The sequence below is a fragment of the Astatotilapia calliptera genome, chromosome 22 (assembly GCF_900246225.1).
Source record: "Astatotilapia calliptera chromosome 22, fAstCal1.2, whole genome shotgun sequence".
NCBI lineage: Eukaryota > Metazoa > Chordata > Actinopteri > Cichliformes > Cichlidae > Astatotilapia > Astatotilapia calliptera.
In genome coordinates, this window is record NC_039322.1 from 26802484 (window position 1) to 26820688 (window position 18205).

The 18205-nt window shown below is 41.3% G+C and overlaps 1 protein-coding gene across 3 annotated transcripts in view; it reads right to left on the reverse strand.

The window, feature by feature from the left end:
- col9a1c (collagen, type IX, alpha 1c) overlaps positions 1 to 18205 on the reverse strand; it is a 30709-nt gene that overhangs the window by 8640 nt on the left and 3864 nt on the right. For 2 of the 3 annotated variants that reach the window (XM_026157064.1, XM_026157062.1), the window contains 21 exons: positions 17460 to 17545; positions 16090 to 16161; positions 14408 to 14537; positions 11506 to 11902; positions 11034 to 11114; positions 9769 to 9786; positions 9293 to 9382; positions 9180 to 9215; positions 5739 to 5810; positions 5496 to 5540; positions 5375 to 5410; positions 5249 to 5272; positions 5105 to 5158; positions 2427 to 2498; positions 2027 to 2065; positions 1814 to 1870; positions 741 to 794; positions 517 to 570; positions 352 to 405; positions 222 to 275; positions 64 to 117 (listed from right to left, as the gene is read on the reverse strand). In XM_026157064.1, coding sequence (XP_026012849.1) covers positions 64 to 117; positions 222 to 275; positions 352 to 405; positions 517 to 570; positions 741 to 794; positions 1814 to 1870; positions 2027 to 2065; positions 2427 to 2498; positions 5105 to 5158; positions 5249 to 5272; positions 5375 to 5410; positions 5496 to 5540; positions 5739 to 5810; positions 9180 to 9215; positions 9293 to 9382; positions 9769 to 9786; positions 11034 to 11114; positions 11506 to 11902; positions 14408 to 14537; positions 16090 to 16161; positions 17460 to 17545 — 1579 coding nt within the window. The remainder of the gene's footprint in view (positions 1 to 63; positions 118 to 221; positions 276 to 351; positions 406 to 516; positions 571 to 740; positions 795 to 1813; positions 1871 to 2026; positions 2066 to 2426; positions 2499 to 5104; positions 5159 to 5248; positions 5273 to 5374; positions 5411 to 5495; positions 5541 to 5738; positions 5811 to 9179; positions 9216 to 9292; positions 9383 to 9768; positions 9787 to 11033; positions 11115 to 11505; positions 11903 to 14407; positions 14538 to 16089; positions 16162 to 17459; positions 17546 to 18205) is intronic. The other variant, XM_026157063.1, reaches the window with a different exon arrangement.

Below are 18205 nucleotides of genomic sequence, written 5' to 3' on the forward strand. Positions count from 1 at the left end.
TTTAAATGCTTTTCGAATTATGATTTGTTATATAAATCATCTTAGGTAGAGAGCAGGACTCACATCTTCGCCTTTAGGCCCCGGCAAACCCGGACGTCCACGCATTCCCTCCACACCCTGAGAGAAAGTTAGTTACAGGTTAAAGTACATCCCTTTTTCGCTCTTAGAGCAAATGCCAGAAGATCAGAGGCCGTGGAGCTGATCAAACTAAGACTGCTTACAGGAGCTCCAGGAGGACCAGTGGGTCCTGGGACACCGTTGAAGCCAGGTGGGCCCTGAGAATGGAGAAGAGTTAGCTTTCATTTACATGTACAAAGGTCCAAATGTCTGTGTCATCTCTGTTAAACGTACTCTGTCTCCCTTCTCTCCTGCGGTTCCAGGGACTCCGATGGGTCCTCTTTGTCCCTATAAGGACAAATGAGATTTTATTTTGTAGATATTTATCACTTTATATCTTTAGGGAGACATAATTTCATTAATATTAATACAGTGTAACCAAGGGAGAAGCTTCCCTACATCATCTCCCATGTGACCTGGTGGTCCTTGAGGACCCTGCTTTCCTGATTCCCCCTGTGGAAAACCGCAAGTGTAAACACATTAACATCACATTTTGTGAAGGTGGATTGTAGCATGTGTACAAATGGTTCTTGGTATCCTGTTGGTAGAGAAACATAGCTCATTGCTACAAGGTAACTACTGTATGTACTGTATGCTCTGTCTGGTTTTCACTCTGCTTGTACCTTCTCTCCAGGAACGCCGTCCTTTCCAGGCACACCATCCAGACCTTTGTGTCCCTAAAGGTAACAATCACATCATTAATCTATCTATCTATCTATCTATCTATCTATCTATCTATCTATCTATCTATCTATCTATCTATCTATCTATCTATCTATCTATCTATCTATCTATCTATCTATCTATCTATCTATCTATCTATCTATCTATCTATCTATTTTTACAGCACGGTACAAAAGCTGTTGTGGGTTCTACAGAATGTTTCCAGATTATTTTCTGAATCATACGCAGCTGATCGCTGTCTGCAAAGCCACACCTTCACTAAAACAAATCACTGAACAGGAGTCCTTATTTTTGCTGTTGGTACCTTTTGGAGCAGTTTCAGTGCAATTATTTGACAAATAAAATGGTTTAAATAAAATCGTCTGCTTATCCATTAACTCTATGCTTCAACTTTGTTGTGTGGATTTCCATTATGTTATTAACGTGGCATGCAGCCCTAATTATAGCTATGTATATCTGTGCTTCGTTTGGTAAACACGGTTGATAATGTTAGCTGACAAATTAGCACGCCACTCGCTTATCAAAATATGGTGACATATGGCTCAGAAAAAATAACATTTGGCTAATGTCATGCTAAGATCAAAAAATCAGTGGGTGCTGGCACAATAGTGACATCCAGAGATCTGAATCCATCTTTTATATACAGTCTCTTTGAGTTACATGTGAGAAAGGACAACTCTGGATAATGTCCTGACCTGATCGTCAGAGTCTGAGTTTCTACAGTTCATTCTTGCTGACTTGCTGACACTTATCGATGCATTGATGTTAGTCATTCCATATTTATTGAGGATGATGAGATGTTGAGCTTCACAGCCTATTAAGTAAACTTTAAGTCTAAAGCTACGCCTTGCAGAATGATATTAGATGGAATAGAAATGAAGATTTTTTGCAGTCCCATGATAACCTAAACATTTAAAAAACCTCTCCCAGTCTGACAAGAATACTAATTTAAATGTCTGGTTTGGCTTTTAATTAGCTGAATCACTGAACATCCTTCATTAACATTCCTCACCTTCATCCCTGGTAGCCCAGGCAGCCCCTGGGGTCCAGCAGGGCAGGCAGCAGGACACTATAAACATACACAGCCAGTCAGATACTCAACAAGCGTGGCTGTTACCAGCCTCTTTTTAACATGACTCATTCTGGTCACAAATTCACTGTCACCACTCCAATTGCCATGCATCCAGGAAAAATTTGGCAGCATATAAGACAGAAAAACACTCACAGCTTCCCCACTTCCCTCATTGCTGGCACCGGGCGGTCCCTAAAACACAGCAGAGTGAGATCTAAAACAGCCACAGGGGGTTAGACGTTCACAGAAATCTATGTTCCAGATTTGAATGTGTGAAAAGAGACGGCTGCATGCGGGACCATCACATGCTCGTGATTTCATACAGAGATCTGAGCTCAGGACGAGATTTGTCCGCAAGGAAAGGGCTAGTTACAATGTGTGCTGTTAGCATCGCTAAGAACTAAGACTGGAAGTACCAGTGATCGAACCACCAACCTTGATTGGTAGACAACCCCATGTGCGCTGTTGTACCATGTATGTATATAACGTAGGAAATGTATGAAATAATAAAGTCTCACATGATAATAAAACCAGTGTTGAATCAGGTTCTTACCACACGCCCTGGTGGGCCAGGAGGGCCAGGAGGCCCTGGAACCCCAGGTCCTCCTCTAGGCCCAGGTGGACCCTGCAATAACACATTTAATCAAATCAAATCAAATCAATTTATTTATATAGCACTAAAAACCACAAAGTGCTTCACAGTAATATAAAACAGAAATACATAAAATACATTAATAATAAAACACACAGCACAAATCTAATTAAAAGCCAATCTAAATAAATGAGTCTTAAGCTGCTTTTTAAAAGAATAAATACAATCAAGGCAACGTAATGATGGAGCATTCCACAACCTGGGGGCCACCGCTCTAAAAGATCTATCACCTCTGGTTTTAAAATATGTTCGAGGGACTACCAACAGCCTTTGATTAGATGATCTCAGGCTTCGAGAGGGAGCGCGGGGTTCTAAAAGATCAGAAATGTAAGCAGGGGCATCACAATTCAAAGCTTTAAAAGTCAGTACCAAGATTTTAAAATGAATTCTGAAATGTACTGGAAGCCAGTGTAATGAATGTAAAGCTGGTGTAATGTGCTCTCTTTTTCGTGTCTTAGTTAAAAGCCTTGCAGCAGCATTCTGGACTAACTGGAGACAGTCAAGATTCCTTTTGCTCAAACAAAGAAAAAGACTGTTACAATAATCTAAGCGAGCCAACCATCTAACCATTTCTAACTCAGATTTAGACAGCAAAGTTCGCAGTTTGGAGATGTTTCTTAGCTGAAAAAGGCAATTCCTAATTAACTGGCGAGAGTTTTGTTCTAGGGACATGGCAGAATCAAAGATCACACCAAGGTACCTGAGGCTCAGGTGAACAGATGAGCCAAGAGAACCAAGATGCTGTTTGATTAGAGATATCTGGTTGTCGGGGGCAATAATTAATGTTTCTGACTTCTCAGAGTTCTACTGTAAGTAGTTGTCACCAAGCCACTGTTCAATGGAAGCTAAACATTTAATTAAAGAGGACAGTTTATGGACTTCCATCAGCTTAAAAGAACAATAGAGCTGAATATCATCAGCATAGAAGTGATAAGACACCTCAGGGAACTGCCTTACTAGAGTCCTAGAGTCCTAGAGGTAACATGTACAAAAGAAAAAGAATAGGACCCAGAACTGAACCCTGCGGTACCCCACATGTCAGATCTTTAGAATGTGACATAAACCGATTCGCAAAAACACTAAAAGATCTGTTGGAGAGGTGTGACTGAAACCACTTCAAAGCCAGACCGGACACACCGACTACGTCCCGGATCCTGTTAATCAGAATGGTATGGTCAATGGTGTCAAAGGCAGATGTCAAGTCCACCAAAACCATGACTGAGGATGCTCCGGAGTCAGCTGACATCATAATGTCACTAGAGACTTTAAGTAATGCGGTTTCTGTTGAGTGACTTTTACGGAAACCCGACTGAAATTTGTCATAAATTTCATGTTTTTCTAAAAAAGTGGTAAGTTGATCTGCAACTACTTTTTCCAGAATTTTCGATAATAATGGAAGCTTAGAGATAGGCCTATACTTCTTAAGCTGAGTAGGTCCTCTCTGATGTAGTGGCTGTTTTGGAACTGATAAGATGTCTTTTAAAAGTACTAAAAGGTTTTCAGTTAGTTCTTTATTCTTTTGATTTTTATTCTGGGTTTGTTTGTTTGCCTTTAAAAAGTAGTATTCTCTTTTTCTTGGTGTTATGTATTATTACATTTCCTGTTTGTATTTTTCTTGCTATTTGAAGTCATTCTTTGAGGTTATCTTTGGTTTTGGCTTCTGTGTTCCTTAGTTAACCCGTATTTGCTTTCCTGGTTATTGTGCCCTTGTGTTAAAGTCTCGTTTACATCCTTTTTTTGTGGGTTCTTTATGGTTGATTTTCAAGTCTGGTTATTTGAGTCTACTATTCTTAGTTTGGTCACTCTCACATTATCTTTTAGCTTGTTCCCTTTGTGTTTTTATTCACTTCCTCCTTCTGTCTCATCTTTGTCTTTCTACGCACACCTGTGTGCTCTTTCTATCCTACCACTGTGTCGAGGTAATCCTATCCCCCCTGCTGATTCGTGTTGCACTTCCTGTTTTATTTTGGCAAGGGGCGTTCTCTGAGTTTTGTGCTGCTTTTAACTTCCACCCATCTTATTATGTCTCTAGCTGTGTGTCCCATCTGTTACCTGTTATTATTGCCTCAGTCTCCGCTTGTTCATTGTTGTGTCATCCCTCATAGCTGCGTGACACCCTAACATTCATCCTGCTCTGAGTTTCCTTGATAATATGTGCTTCCTGTTCATTTCTATCTTTTTGGATTCCCTTGCTTGGTTCCTTGTGTGTTCCTGGAATTTTGCACTTATGAGCATTACCTGTTTACTCCTGCATCTTGTGTTTGGGTCCACAATAAACAGCTCGCACAGCCAACTTATGACAATATGAAGTTGAGACATTGCTGGAGCAGTAATGTCTCAAAATCATTTTACCTCCTACCTCCACAAAAACACATTTTCATACATGGCTGCCCCAAACAGCGTGGCATTGATGCACAAGCTTCAACAGTGTAGCTCCTGTCATAATTCTCACCAACATCATTGTTGCAATAAAGTACAACTATCGGTTGCAATAACATGCTTCCACAAGCAAGCTGTGGGAGCTCTTTTTATGGGACTTGACTTTATGTTGTACACCTATTCCACAAAAACATTCTGACCTCTGGTCCAATGTTCCCCTCATCTCCTGGGGTTCCTGGTTTTCCAGGAGGTCCCTGCCAGACATGAATAGAAACCAGATAATTCACCAGTAAGGCCATGTACATGTGAGAAACAAAACATCAACATCGGTAGCAAACACATACAGGAGGTCCTTCTCTTGCTGGACCCTGGAAAGGAGACACAGAAGAAGGAGCATTTATCACATCGTCGTCATTTAGTGTCATTTCCATATGCATATGTTGCTTTAAATGAGAATTCTTTCCACTTACAGCAGGACCTGGAGGTCCAGGAAAGCCAGGAAGTCCCTGTGATGAAAAGCAGAGAAAATCAGTACATTGTCAATTATTTCCTGTAAATCATTGATTTGAATGAAAGTAAATGTTGACTCACTCTCTCTCCTACAGGCCCTCTGGGACCCATTGGACCAGCTGAACCCTGCAGATAGTCAACATACAGTCAAATTAATGTGGCATCCTTACACACTACAACACAGAATGTTTGTAACAATTTTTAGCGAGCACATTTTTATCCTTAGCTTGAAACATATACATATATTTACACACACACGCACACACACACAAACAGGCAGCACTGGCAGGTATTAAAAAATGTGTGTCAGGTGCTGTTTCCTACAGCAGGTCCTGGAAGACCAGGCAGGCCTCTCTGTCCAGGAAGACCGATCTCCCCCTGCTCTCCTTTGCTGCCCTAGGAAACAGACACAACAAGAATAAAACTGTTTTATCTTCTTCCTGCATCTTCCTGCCCCGTTGCTTAGATACACAGAGGCAGAGCCAGTCAACATTTAATCAATGAAAGGTGGGCCGCACTCGACGATCAACCGCAAGATGAGCTTGTGTAAGGCTATGTCGAAAACAAAGGAGGCGTGACTGTGAATGACAAAGGCACTGCTTAACATGAGGCCTTTATCTGAACCAGGCTTGTGTCTGCTACTTAGCATGCCTTTATTCCTAAATTTCTCTTTTAGCATAAATGCTAATATTTTAGTAGAAAGCCTACTCTTCTTGGGAAACTTAATTGTTGTACACTTTTATTACAAAGTCACGAAGACATCTCAGTTATTATTGAATGAAAGAAAACAGGGCATCATAGTCAAGATTTCACTGCTATATTAAGTAGTTTATAGCAGCACATTAAGTGGCATTCACATCATATGAGAACTCCCACCCACGCTACCTACTGAGCACTCCCCCTTTTTTTTATTTTTGCCATTCGTTTAATGGAGGAAATTGATTATTTGTGACAAAGCTACTTGTGATCAAATTAAACTGGTAGAAGAAAGATAAGTATACTGCAACACTAAGACTTCAATTTTATTCATATAACCCCAAATCACAACAGTAGCTGCCTCAAGGCGCTTCCTAGTGTTAGGTAAAGACCCTGCAATAATACAAAGAAAACCCCAAAAAGCAAATGACCCCCTGGGGGTGTCCAAATTCATAGACTGCATCCTCCTGAGGACCTGGCCTTCACGGTCTACGTGGGCCGGATCCTCCGAAGGTCGGGTAGGCCGGAAGTGAGCGGCTGCAAAATTGGACGGTCTAGCCTTTTGCGTCAGCAGCTGTCTCCCTCCTGCATCTTTCTATCTAAAATATAACAGGACACTGGCGTAAATTCTCGATCATTTCACACTTCTGTTTAATCAGTTTTCTGTTTGACATTTATTCAGCTGTGTTAAAACTATAACTTTAATCTCAGCCAAACCGATTTACTCACAAACAAATAAAACACTGAAAAAAGCCAAACAATAACATTTATAAGTTATCTAAGTGACTTATATATCATGTTTAACCTGAGTAGCAAAAGACCGCGGGAGTTTGAAAACGATGTGCCGGGAGTTTGGTGTTCTCGCCCCAGCTAGCTATCGAGCTGGTGGGTAACAGACGTCTCTGAAAACATCGGAGCACTTTTGCAAATATGTGATGTCTTGATAAACCAAGCAGATATTTGAAGTTTACACAGCTACATTCTCGCCTAAAAATATCTCAGACTCAGAAAGAGTAATAAGAGTAATATTAAAACTAAGTAGCTGATGCCATTGTTGGAAACTGGAATTGGCTGGGGCGCACTATGAATTCTGGGATATGGTGGAAGACGAAGGATACACCCGACCCATCCTTCAAATTTGGGGAAAAGGAGGACGCATTTGTCAGCTGCATTTGGACGAGTCTTCGAATTTGGACAGCCTTTGTCGCGTCGCTGTGACGTAATCGGTCTATAAATGCAGCGCCAGGAGGATGCAGCTCATGAATTTGGACACCCCTCCCCCTATGAGAACACGCTTGGCGACAGTGGGAATAAAAAAACTCTTAACAGGAAAAAACGTCTGTGAGAGGCAGCCATATGACGCAGCCTGTCATGGCCTGGGCCTAGGGACCCAGGCCTCATGTATTTCTGTATTTATGTCTATTTTTCCGTATGTAGTGTTTTGGTTGTTGTGTATCCTTTTTCCTCCGTCTCCCTGTGTGTGTTTATGTTCATTCATATTCCTGGATGTTTTGGGTTGCTGAGGGATTGCGACCCGGAAGTGTTCCCACGCTGGAAGCTGCCACACCTGCCGCTTCTCAGCCATCACCAACTGCAGCTGATGGCCTCGTTAAGAGCGCCCTATTTAAGAGTGTGGCTGAGCTCCAGTCAGCGCTGATCCTGGAGTCAAAACTCGTTTAATCCTGCTAACCTGAGTGCGTTTGTGTGTTACCGGGAATCGGAGAGCAGAGTACTTTTGGAGTCACGGTGTTGGGAACAGGAGTTTTTAGAGTTGCTACTTTTCACCTTTCATGGACATCTGCACTATGTTGGATTCAGGGAGAATCGCCACAGGGCCACAGTGCTGGGATTTGTATATAGCCATGTTGTTTTTCCACTCACTGTAAATAAATCCACTGTTCATTATAAGAGTCCTGTATTTTGGGTCCTCCTTTTCACTGCTACTCCACAGTCTGCCACCGCATTCTGTGACACTAACCTATTTAACCTCTTACTATCCAACAGATCTCTAGCATTTGGGTTTTGCTGTGTAGCCATATGCTAACCAACCACATCTTCAGAAGATTAGAAGTTAAAGTAGAAGCAGTAGATGCATTTTGGCCTGACAACTCTTCTTTCATAAGCTTTTTAATTTGGCTGTACCAAACAGGAAAAGCATTAAAAAAAACTTTATGTTAACCCAAGTTGACCCTTTTCCTGTTGAAACCCTTGGATATTAAGTATTTATGAACACAGGCCCTTGTCAACAAAAAATAAGATGTAACAAGTGCCTTTAAGTTCGTAACTTACCAAGCTGCACTGTGCATGTTTTTCAAAAAACCAGAATTGACCTAGTAGCTGCTGATTACTACAGCATCACTGATGCTTTCCATTTGAAATCCAGACTTTTGTCTTAAAGAGATTTATACTGATATTCCGTTTACATTGTATTTGAATTAAAGTCCAATGTTTTGTTGACCCATTCATCCACACCAACCTCTTCTCTATGTCACATCCCATTGCTGTTGTTAAGAGATAATTCTAACCACTGTGTGCACTGTTAAAGTTAGTATATATGAACATTGGAATGGATTGTAATTAAGGAGCAACCTCCGGGGTGAAAAAAAGAAGCCATCAAGAAAGATCCAAAAACTGCAACTCCTCTAACAGCCACTTGAGGGTAGTTCCCACACTGAGTCCTGTAATTCAAGAGGTTAGAGGTCCTGATAAAGTATCAGGGTTTCAGACTGACTTTGGTCATGTTACACTTTCAGTGTAGGAAACTTTGCCAGAATAACTGTTAGCTGTCAGTGTCCAGGTGGATGTTCTGAAGTTAATTTACCCAGATTATTTCAACACTCTCTCACTGGAGACACACTACAGAAGTAACAGGATTGGTCTACAAAGAAGTGTTATCATAGTAAGCAATGCCGAGTCATATTGTGTCAGACAAATCTGTTTTGAAACGGTGTAACTGAGCCGCGACGTGAATCATTTCCCTGGGGTATCATATGACAAACAAACACATTGAGAGGGAGAACGCAGCCTCGAGGTACGTTGTCAGTATATCATTTTGCGTTTAATACTCACAGGAGCGCCAGGACTGCCAGGAGGCCCTGGAAGACCCTGGAGAGATAAATAAAAGAAGTCAAATAAGAGAGAAAAATACTCACTCTGTGCTAATGGAAGTAGGAAATACTTACATCTCTTCCATCTCTGCCATTTTCTCCTGCTGGCCCTCGGGGGCCCTCTGGGCCAGGGGTACCTGGGGGGCCTGGGATTGATTTTTCAGGCTGACAGAAGAGACAAACAAACAATTAACATATTATCACAGAAAACTTGAGAAATGCTAGATAACTGAATTTAAACGTTCAATCTAAACACTTGTGTAGAAGAGAAGATAAAGTCTTTCTCAGCGTAAAGGCTTCTTCTTCACAGATTTAGTTATAATCTATGGAAATTATCTCTGTGCCACCTGGTTTTAAGTCACTTCTGGGCACATGATTTGATGTACAAATGTAAGAATGGTCAACCTATGCAATGCTAAAAACAAATAATATCACCACCATTTATTAGATATAGAACAAAGCATTAAGGCAATTAGGCAACTGAAGCACTGAAACAGATTATTGGTTTAAAATCACAAAGCAAAAAGAAAGTAGAGATGAAAAATAAATACCTCAGCATTGGCATACATCTGAAGAAGCAAGAGAAATCAGATAAAGGGAGAGTTAGTGAAAGTAGTCACACCACCCTCACCAAAAGTGTCAGCAAAAGCGCTCTGGTTCACAACAACGGCAGTGAGTGATGTCATGCTGTCATTTAAATACAAAGCCCCGTAAACAGTACCCACACTCCCCGTGTTAGCCTGAGAGCTAATAGAGTGCACCAGGGCAGGAAATGAATCTGTCCACAGGGTGTACAATCAGTCACATTTTGATGAAAGTGATTAAATTAAAAAAAATAAAAACAATTCTCACTAATCCTAATTCATTGCACGGCAGAGTTCACAGAGCACGAAATGTGAGACTGCAGAGTGGCATTTTCATCGCAGGCAGCCATCTCATTAATCACAGTAGAAATGAAACATAATATTTAATTATAAATTAAATTATAAACAGAGAATAACTGGGACACATTGTTGAGGCAGAGAGTAATATTCCCGGGGTTGGAAAACTCCTTGTGCAGTTGAAAAAGTCAACTGCACAAGGAGTAACTATTCCTATACTTTAGTTTTATTTTTACGTATACGTTTTAATTATGCTTTTAAAAAACAAACAAAAAAAAAACCCTCTTTCTTGCTACATCCTGTGCAGTTAATTGCTCATAGTAGTGTCTGACTGTATACATCAGATTTTCAGGAGAAAAAAATCACACTGATAATATAATAAAGGGCTCAAAGCCTCATGTATCAATTACGATGCACTTGGTGTAACAGGGTTAAAGTTACCCCTTTTCCGCTAATAAAACCGCATAAAGATGGCTGTTTGGTTTCTCCATTAAATACATACATTTGTTTTAAGGCTGTTTTTCACCTATTGAAGTTAACTCCCCTTTAAATATTGCAGTTAACTGTGGATATGCTTTGCTAACCAAGCAACAAAAAGGAAGGCCAATATGGCTGCAACCAATACCCTTACTTCAAAATGCTAAGTCCAGGCACCAGTGGGTGGTGTCACAGTTTATATATACAGTCTGTAGGTTTAAAGTAGCTCCTAAACAGCTCTTCCTCCAACAAATGTTTGTAGGACAACAGCTCAATGTTGACAATAAAAAATAAAGAGCTAAAGAGTAAAACTGCTTGGCGAGGTGTTTGTTACACTTCTGCAGCTCTGTCTCAGCATTTCTGCCGCTTCCCTTCAAAAATACTGGAAGCTCCATCAACCTGAGTAAAACCACAAACCACAACAGATGCTGAGCAGATCCTTGTCTCCGCTACTGTACCTCAGAGGGAGGCAGCTCATTGCAGCTTTCTCTCTGGGCTCTCTTTGGGTCGCAATGTATCAGCATCCACTGGAGCTCAAACTGTAAAAAAGACATGGTAACATGTGGAATTATTTTCATAAATGAAACTGAGAAAAGAAAGGGCTTTGAAATGCTTCTTCGTGGTGCTGTTACTTCTTTGTAGCTTGGAATCAATGCTGTCTATATGGGTTGTTGAGCTTGCTTTTCCACCAATGTGATTCTCTGCAGGGATTAAGTCTCCCCCCCCCCCCCCCCCAATCCCCATCCTTTTTTCCTACTGGGACCCAGCTGAGCAGATTTGCCGTGACAGCAGCACTTTAGAATTATAGCAGAGCTCAGCACACACATAAACCTGAATGTGTTGTTCTCAAAGAGCACAATTTCCCTGATAATGCTCGTAAGGAGGGTGAAGATTATTAAATAGAGCAGGCAGTTCTCCATACTTGCTTACCACTACGGAGGCGTTGGGATCAGCATCCAGCCTGCCAATAAGAGTGTCTCCCTCTGTGTTGATGGAGCCTTTGCCTTTGATGGGTTTCTGATCAACAGGCTGGCAATCCACATACAGCGTGACCTGGTCGTGCTCTACGCCAATCATCACCTTATGCCACTTTGTGTTAAAGAGCACAGAAAGGCCGGGGAATGTGACTGTCTGCAGATTTCCATCGGGGCCTGTCAGGAAGTACTCCAGAGCCTGCTCGTCGCCATTCAGGCGTAATCCGGCCTGCTTGTAGCCATCTTCATCAACTATTTGCCAGATGTTCCACACCTTGCTCATGGTGTTCTTGATCATGCGGAAGGTCGTCATGAAGGAGTACTCATCTGGGAAGCCACGAGGAAAGTTGAGTCTGAGGGAGAAGTGAGGAGCAGGGGTTCAAATCTTCTGGTTTCTGCGAATCACACCAAAATGCACCGCCACTCACCCAGCCGGGTTAAAACACTCAAAATATTTCCAATGTCAGAGTTAATTTATGATCAGCACTTAGCAAAACTACCATCAAATCAAGTGCAAGACTTGGGTAAAAATAACTCAAAGCCCTGTCGTCATTGTCTTTGAGATTCAAATTAAAGGCACACACTTCAAAGAAACAAAGAGAGGTTTTAAATTCTGCTATTATATCAAAAATCAGATACTGTGAGGGAGGCTGTCTCAGTGCATAAATCAGTAGCTCAGTCACAATATGCTACCCTGGTTAGCATCCAGACTGGTGCTTTCTGTGTTTTTGACAAGCCAACATCTCAGTGGGTGGTGCATTCATAGATGGGCACTACAGCCTTTTACCACCTAGTAAATAACTAAGGTGAGGTAATAAAAACCCAATAAAACAAATGAAGAGCTTTCTCTTCAGCTAAGTGCTGCGAGTATGTGCTGCCTTTGCCCTGCAGACGACAAGAGCAGGAGTGCAGCTGAAGCAAAGACTTCAAAGCACAGCTTGTGCGACTGGACTTGTGAGGTGGGGGGAAAAACAAGTATTTACATTTAGCATGACTGAACCAAGGGGCATAGATGCAGGGTGCCAGCAACTTACATAAGAGCTTCGAAGGAAAGCTGGCCTCCAGGAACAGATTAGCCAAAACAGACTGGAGCGGGCAAGCTGGGAAACAACAGGAGGCATCTCTGCTTACGTAACATTTTGTTCTAGGACAAGTTACTGGAAATTAACATGTAACATTTGCCAGGTTATTGGGCATCTGGGGTTAGGGTTAAGATCTTTAAACATAAGACTTCAAGTGGTTTTTAAATAAAACGGACTGATGAGCATGTGGCTAGAAGAAACCCCAGCTGTAATCTTGACCCGACACGTGTCTGCAGTGAGTCGGTCCATGTTAAGAGGCTATGTCACCGCGGAAATCTTGATCGTTTAGTTGCTGTAATGATCAGGTGCCCAGGTTTACTATATGTCCATTTTTGACAGGATCCTGGCCATCTGGACATGCAGCTGAACACTTTCTCTAGCATCTACTTCAATTCTGCTGCCACAACACCTGCATTCATTTCAGATTTCAGCTCTTTATTGTATCATATTCTTTATTACCTTTTATACTCTTTACCCACTCCACTTTTTTGTATTTTCTATTTCTGTTATTACTGAATGCCTTCTTTACTGTTTGGGTTGTGACACTGACATATTTATTTTATGGAGCTAAGTTGTTTTTCATGTTTTGTCTGCTTTACCACAGTAAACCCAACCTTTGGCATAAATAAAGCATTTCTTCTCCCATAAATCTTCATCAAGAAAGGTGGAGGTTAAACTATTCCATGTGCCAAGTGCCAAACTGATAACTGGTATTTCAGGTATGATGTGATATTAGCAGACAAACCCCTCGCAGGAGGTGGGGTTCACCCTGGACAGGTACTCAGTCTAACAAAGGGCCATAAACAGAGACACAAACAATGGCTTTGGGCTGTGGCAGGAAGCAGGAGTAGCGGGAGACAATGCAGAGAATATTGTCCATGCTAACAGACTCAAACCCAGGACTTGTGAGGCAACAGTGTAAACCACTGAACCACTCGGCCACCCTGCTGTAGGTCTGTTCCCGTTAAAAGTTATCTGTGGCTTCCCACTATTGCCAAGTGCTTACTTATATTGGATTGTCAGAGAACTGGTGTAGTGACTGCGACCCATTATGAAAGCCCCCGAGAGTGACTTCTTAGTCTCCCAGGTAGGATTCCACTTAGCCTTCAAATAATGCCCACTATAGTTGTGTTTTATTATTAAAAGGACTGACAGGAGTAATTACACTAGAAGCATTAAAACAAAACGTGACAGCCCACGGGAAATATTGAAGCCCTTCTCACGCTTCCCACCACACAAACAAACAGGCAAGTAACACAATCTGTGTGCCTATTACTGGAAATGATGGTTAACATGGTAACATTTGCAGATCATGGTTAAAAAATGATGTTTAAAAAAGTTGTCCTTTAAACATCCAGATTACTACAGCTAACCTTTAATTACAAACTAGCAAAGATCCTCACAGGAAGCCAGAACTGTTGTCAGTACATGCTATGGTACACTCATACCTAAACGTCTGAAGGTAAGTACAACTTAAAGTTATTAAAGTGGTGAATTATGTTTTTTTTTCTCTTATCCTGACAAAACAGCTTCAATCAGGGTCTTAGTTGCTATTTCTCTGCACTCACTCAAACACATCCAAAAATACTCTGACTCTTTGTGTTTCTAAGAGATGCCAAATACGTCCTGACATGTTTTTCCTCAAACAATTATACGCCGCTCGCCGAGCAGCAACATCTGTGCCAGACCTGTAATAATGCAACACCTGCATGAGGGCTGGTGCTGTTAGACATTTAAAAAAATCAGCTTCTTTAAAGATGCCCCTGCTTTACTTACATAGTTGGAATTTGGAAGTTGGCCTCTTTGTCGAGGCGGTAGGCCACCTGGAGGTTTGTGGAGCCATCCACTTTCCTCACACCTTTCAGGGGAATAACATCCAGCTGGAACTGAGTGATCAGATCAAACCCTACATGGGATAATGACACGATGGCAGGATTGAATGTGATGGAAGCAACACGTCTCAAAAACATTTAGATGAGCCAGTAAAAGGCTGGAAATATTAAAAAAGCAGCAAATATCACATATTGTGTATAAAACATGGGTTTACAACGGCGTCCCCCAACCCTCCGGCCACGGATCAGTACCGGCCCGTGAGTCATTTGGTACTGGGCCGCGAGAGTTGAGGCTCGGGTGTGAAATTTATGGTTTTCAGGGTTTTTATCGTTATTTTTTGTAATCGTTTTTATCGATAACTCGGTTTCCCTGGGTCTTTTCCCATGTGTTATGAATGGTTTTATTTTGTTGTATTTATCCACAACACCTTAAAGGCCAGTCTGTGAAAATATTGTTGGACATAAACTGCCCGTTACCCGTGTGAGAAACAGGCAGAGCAATTACATTCTCTTCCACTAGAGGGCAGTACAACTACCTGCTCTAATTAAACGGGTTTCCATCTGCCAGTAAAGCAGAAGAAGACGAAGAAGCAATTATGTAGTCATGCTGTGAGTAAAATGACGCAGCACGTAATAGCAATACATAAATATTGTCCGTTAAAATATTGTCGGACATAAACTGATCCGTGGCACAAAAAAGGTTGGGAACCGCTGGTTTGCGAGATTTGCAGATGGGGGATGTTTCAATTTACATTTTGCATAATGTTCCAACATATTCAGAACAGAACTGGGTTTGCAGTATTAGTGCTGATCCCATTAGTGTGAAGAGAACAACAATAGCATTAGCATTAGCACTGCACATAACATGAGCACTAATGTAAGTTTAAACATTTCAATAACAATCATTTTGATTTTACTGTCTGTGATTCCACATCTACTCACACTAATAATATAATTGCTAGCGGTTTTGTGTCACACCATTCCTGTTACATTCATGCATAAAGTAGTGATCAGCACTTTTGTTGTATAGCTCGTTTGTAGAAACAGCTTTCATGTGCAGTGCAGCCTGTTTTGAAATGATCTTATGACAAGGCAGCGAATCAGTTGTCGCTTCAGCTTCTGTACATTTACTACATATGTTTGTTGTATTTACATTGACACAGTTTAACTTGGCAGGAGTTACAGGAGCTTGCATGGATAAAATATTAATGAGGTGCATTCACTGTATGGGGCAGGCTGATTTCCAATCCTTGCCAAATAGTCTTTCCATACATTTAAAGTGTAAACTCTTCCTTATGAACAGGATGTAAACAAAGACGCTTTTTACTTTATTGTAAATAACTTAAAACCACAGAGCAGCATGTGAGCAGATGTGTAGGAGTGAACAGAGCAGCAGTGCCAAGCGGTTACAAGCTGCTGAGTTTGTATTGTTCTACAGTTTTGTTAAACTCAAGTGGAACATTTTATTTGCCTCATTTGAAATCTTGAGGCATTAGGCAGCCCACCCTGTTCCTCCAATTAAACTCACCGCCTTCCTTTTCTCCTTTTGGGATTTTCTAGACTTGGATTTGTTGTTTTAAAGCTTCTGTTGTATATTTTCAAAGAGTGTCCCACTAAGTATTTTACCTGGAAGGTCATCTTGGCCACTTCTTATTGGCGGGCAGACAGAATCTCCATCCAGTCTGTTCAGGTCCAGTTCTGATGGGACAAAAAGAAAAGAAAAAATCCTGCCGCACTTGTTGTTTGCTTTAAATGTGGCAAGGCTAATATATAATACTGGCCACGTTCATTCATTTGTCATAGACAGCAACAAAGGAGAAGCAAGGTCTGGATTAACATCACAAGGTTCATTCTGTTCATCTGGATGTAGCTGAAAATGCTACATCCAGATAAACAGAATCAGCCTTTTGGGATTTACTTAGCTGGATGATTGAGCATTAAGACAGTTGCAGTTCAGACTAATCAAAGCAGTGTTTGAAATTTATAATACAGATCTCTCAGCGCCCTGTTCAGAATATTTCACCAAGGTCAGAAACTACAACAGGCAGAAAAAGCCACAAGTCATTAGGAACATTTTAGCGGGGTAATGTGGAAGCAATTTATCAAAATTACAACCTGCTAACATCCCACCACCATCCTGTTTCTGCTTTCATCATTAATATTACACATTTATTCTATAATTTTATGCTCATAATAAAATAATGGACAGGTTTTACATCACAACAGGTTTACAGTTGATAGAGTTTCTAGTGAAAAACACTTTCATCGTCACAGAAAATCTATTTGTGTGATGTGCCAGAGGAGGGCGCTATCCTGACTCCTCACAGTGCAGTTGTTCAGGAGGAAATCCTCGTGAATAACTCTGGGAAACGAAGATGGTGAGAGCCAGAGGGGCTCCCCAGTCAATGAGCTGACTCAGCTCATTGACAGCGAGCGGCGTGAACACAACACATCTGGAAGTCGTTCCCACATCCCCATTAAAACTGCTGAGAAATGAGATATTTACCACCACTAAATACTTATCTGACTGTGCATGTGGGCCTCAAGTTGTTAAAAGTTACTGCTTGCCGCAGCGTTACGCTCAGAAAGCCCGTCATTAGTGCAACGAGCTGGAGATGAACCACGTTTAAAATGCCACGTGCATCTGCATGTGTGCGCCTGGATAATGAGGCGAATTCCACAAAGCGGTGCACAATCTGCCCCAAACAAGAGCGGGGAGTGAGTCTGCCGCGATTATCAGAGTGCACGTTTAATCCGATGTACTGCCACCACACAGACCGGCACAATATGTCAATAATATACTATTTATGGCTTTTGATTTGTGACTTCTAATGATGAGTCTGACTTATCAAAGGTCAGCATTGGGGTGTTAACAGTAACCTTCTTTCTTTGTGTTTATAAGACAGAGTCACAGCAATGGTGTAATCCATGTAAGATATGGGACTCTGATTTGTGTTGTGTCAGGTGACTCCACACTGTGCTGCAATGTGACTTACGACCAAAAGCTGGAGTGAGGAGGAAGGACAGAAGAGCCACACAGATGGGGGAGTAAGCCGACATCAATAGATGGCACGGTTGCTTTCTGTTCAGGAATGATGGAGAAACATCAGTATCACACTCACAGGTCTCTTTGACTGAGTTTATAACACAACACATGAATAACATGTAGCAGGTGACCTCTGTGTTTTCTTTGCATTGCAGTTAAGATAAAGGAGAAAAAGAAAAATGCTGTATGTGATGTTGATGGTGCATGAAGTTGGAGAAATTGTTTGACAAGTACCTTTTAGATTTTGAATGGAACAAAGATTTTTGCGACATGATTTGAAGATCAACTATATTTAATTTGGAGAAATCCAAACCTCGGCGCCATAGATAAATCAGTCATCTCACTGCGTTACAGTAATTACAGTGATCTATGGTAAATTTAAAGGTACTACAGTCATTTCAGTTTTATTTCAATAAGGGGTTAAACCAGTGTTTTCCAGCCACTGTGCCGCAGCACATAGGTGTGCCATGAGAAATGATCAAGAGTACCGTGGGAGATTATCTGGTTTCACCTGATTGGTAATCTAAGCCAGCGGTCTCCAACCAGGCCAGGCCGCGAGAGTTGAGGCTCGGGTGTGAAATTTATGGTTTTCAGGGTTTTTATCGTTATTTTTTTAAATGCTTTTATCATTAACTCCGTTTCCCTGGGTCTTTTTCTCTGTGTTATGATTAAATCTTCTTTTTTTGGCAACGGTAC